General features: G+C 36.3%; 1 protein-coding gene across 1 annotated transcript; it reads right to left on the bottom strand.

The window, feature by feature from the left end:
• Nucleotides 1-343: 343 nt before the first annotated feature.
• On the bottom strand, nt 344-1,872 carry LOC149171566 (uncharacterized). The gene is made up of 2 exons (XM_089427507.1): nt 1,645-1,872; nt 344-1,218 (listed from the first exon to the last, which is right to left on the bottom strand). The coding sequence occupies exon 2, from the start codon at nt 1,214-1,216 to the stop codon at nt 632-634; it is 585 nt and encodes a 194-aa protein (XP_089283633.1). The 5' UTR covers nt 1,217-1,218; nt 1,645-1,872; the 3' UTR covers nt 344-631.
• Nucleotides 1,873-2,188: the final 316 nt, after the last annotated feature.

The raw sequence follows: 2,188 nt of genomic DNA, 5'->3' as shown, positions 1-2,188 counted from the left end.
TAGACTTTGTTATAAATCGAAAAGTATACCAGTAAGAAAAAGAAAATGTTCATTCAACCACTTAATTAAAAGAAAATCTCATTAAAAAGGAGTGAACTAACTTGATATAGTGCTAATGAATCCATTATTGAAAATTTAACTAAGCACTAAAACCTCATGATTAACATAAAATGCCACTCCACACCATTATAAATTTTTATAAATCAAATAGCCCATATATTTGGCCTACTTCAAAACACTTATAATTGAATTCAAAATAAACCATTTTTAATAAATAAATTATTGCAAAAACAATTACAATATTATTTTACAGTAAGTCTATTTTGAACATACTACAGGACCTTTATTGCTATCATAAATACAACGTGTATGTTGTTATTCCACACGATTTTCTCCACGGATGCATTAATTTCACACCCTAAAGCCCAATTAGCTGAACCAGCGAATCAACTAAGTCAAAGGTAGAGATCGTAATTGCAACTCGCCAAACTTTCCAGCCCTGGCTACTTCCAGGTATTCTATACTGGAACCCACCAGCCAAGGGTATGGACTTAATTTACATTGTTAATTCCAACTAGGAAACTCTTCCAAAACTCTTCCAGGTTGCTACGTCCGCTGAAATTTATCCATTTTACAGCGATGGCAGAGAACTCTCAAATTCAACAGATTCAGAAAACTGAGATTGATCACAGGGAAACCCCCAAATCCAATCTGAAACCCCATACTCGTACAAAAAGCTGATGCCATCTGCATTAAATTTCTCATCTTTATCATCACCATCTTGTTCCCAAATTCTGAAGCAAGAAGCAGCTCCCTGAGCAATGCTCTCATCCTGCAACAGGGTCATGCAATCATGGCCGCCCATGGTGGAATCCAGAGAAAATAAAGTTTCTGTAATCGGCAAAGGAGTCTGAGGCCTCCAGAGCTGATCATCGGTGGCTTCAAAAAGTGATCCTCTCAAACAATCCTCCTCTTCCACCTGCAACTTTTGCTGCTGCTCTGTAAATTCATTTTCACTACTATTATCAGAGTCTTGGAGATAGTCCAAGATACAAGACTGCTTCCTGATAGCTGCTGAACCTCCGATTCCGAAGCCTGCGGTATCCTCCCAAATCCATGGATCCTTCACTAAAATCGAATACTCATTCAAAAGCGAACAACCCTCTGGCAAATTCTGATTACTGGTCCCCGTGTTTTCAGGTTTGTGAAAAGCCATCTCTGCTTCAAACCACAAACTTGTTTCAGCGGAATCAAATCTTGTTTTTCTCTGCTAAGTTTCCTGGGAAATTAAAAAAAAAAAATTTACAAAATTAATGATTACTATTACACCAAATATAATTATTTCATAAATTATATAAATTACTTTATAATAACAAATTCTTCAAAATTAGAAATCTTATACTTATAATCAAGATAACCTTCAATCCACAACCAGCAATTCCCACACAGTATAGGCAAAGAAGAAACAAGAACGTCACACAAAAAATAATGTGGTGTATACCTTGTATTTATAATTCTAACCAAATCTTAAAAAAAATATTTAAAAAATTAACAATTACTATTACACCAAATACAACTATTTCATAAATTATATAAATTACTTCGGAATAACAGATTCTTCACCGCTAGAAATCTTACACTTACAATCAAGATAACCTTCAATCCACAACCAGCAATTCCCACGCAGTACAGGCAGAGAAGAAACAGGGGCGTCACACGAAAGGCAACGTGGTGTGTGCCTTGCATTTATAATTCTAACTTTACAATTCATACTTACACACATCGACCAGAATTATAGCGGCGCCACCGTCAAGTTATACTCACGGTCACAGGTATAGAACGATTCCAGCGGAATTATAGCGGCGGCTCTGATTAGTTATTCTCACAGTTATAGACCGATTCCCGCGGAATTATAGCGGCGTCTCTGTTTTAGTTATGGTAGAATTTGGCACAAGCAGAGACCTACTCATGCACTCAAACACATGCTGATAAACCTTGCTCGCACGGCACGCTAACTTCTTGAAGGGAGTGGAAAGCACACCGATAGCGTGCCATTCGGTTGGTTACGTAGAAACGATTTCTAACTTTTCCTAAATTGAATGGATTGGCTTAGGTGATTTGTTTTTAGATTTTTGATGATAGGGTAATGTTTTATTTAATTAACATTTTTATATTTTGAAAGTAGTAC

The sequence above is a fragment of the Pinus tabuliformis genome, chromosome 4_2, assembly GCF_031772625.1.
Source record: "Pinus tabuliformis cultivar Carrire ecotype Pingquan chromosome 4_2, CPIR1, whole genome shotgun sequence".
NCBI classification, from domain to species: Eukaryota; Viridiplantae; Streptophyta; class Pinopsida; order Pinales; family Pinaceae; genus Pinus; species Pinus tabuliformis.
This window is presented reverse-complemented; position numbering and strand designations above follow the sequence as displayed.

Bases quoted from the DNA above. Each gene is read 5' to 3' on its own strand.
- LOC149171566 (XM_089427507.1), bottom strand. From the start codon at position 1,216: ATGGCTTTTCACAAACCTGAAAACACGGGGACCAGTAATCAGAATTTG.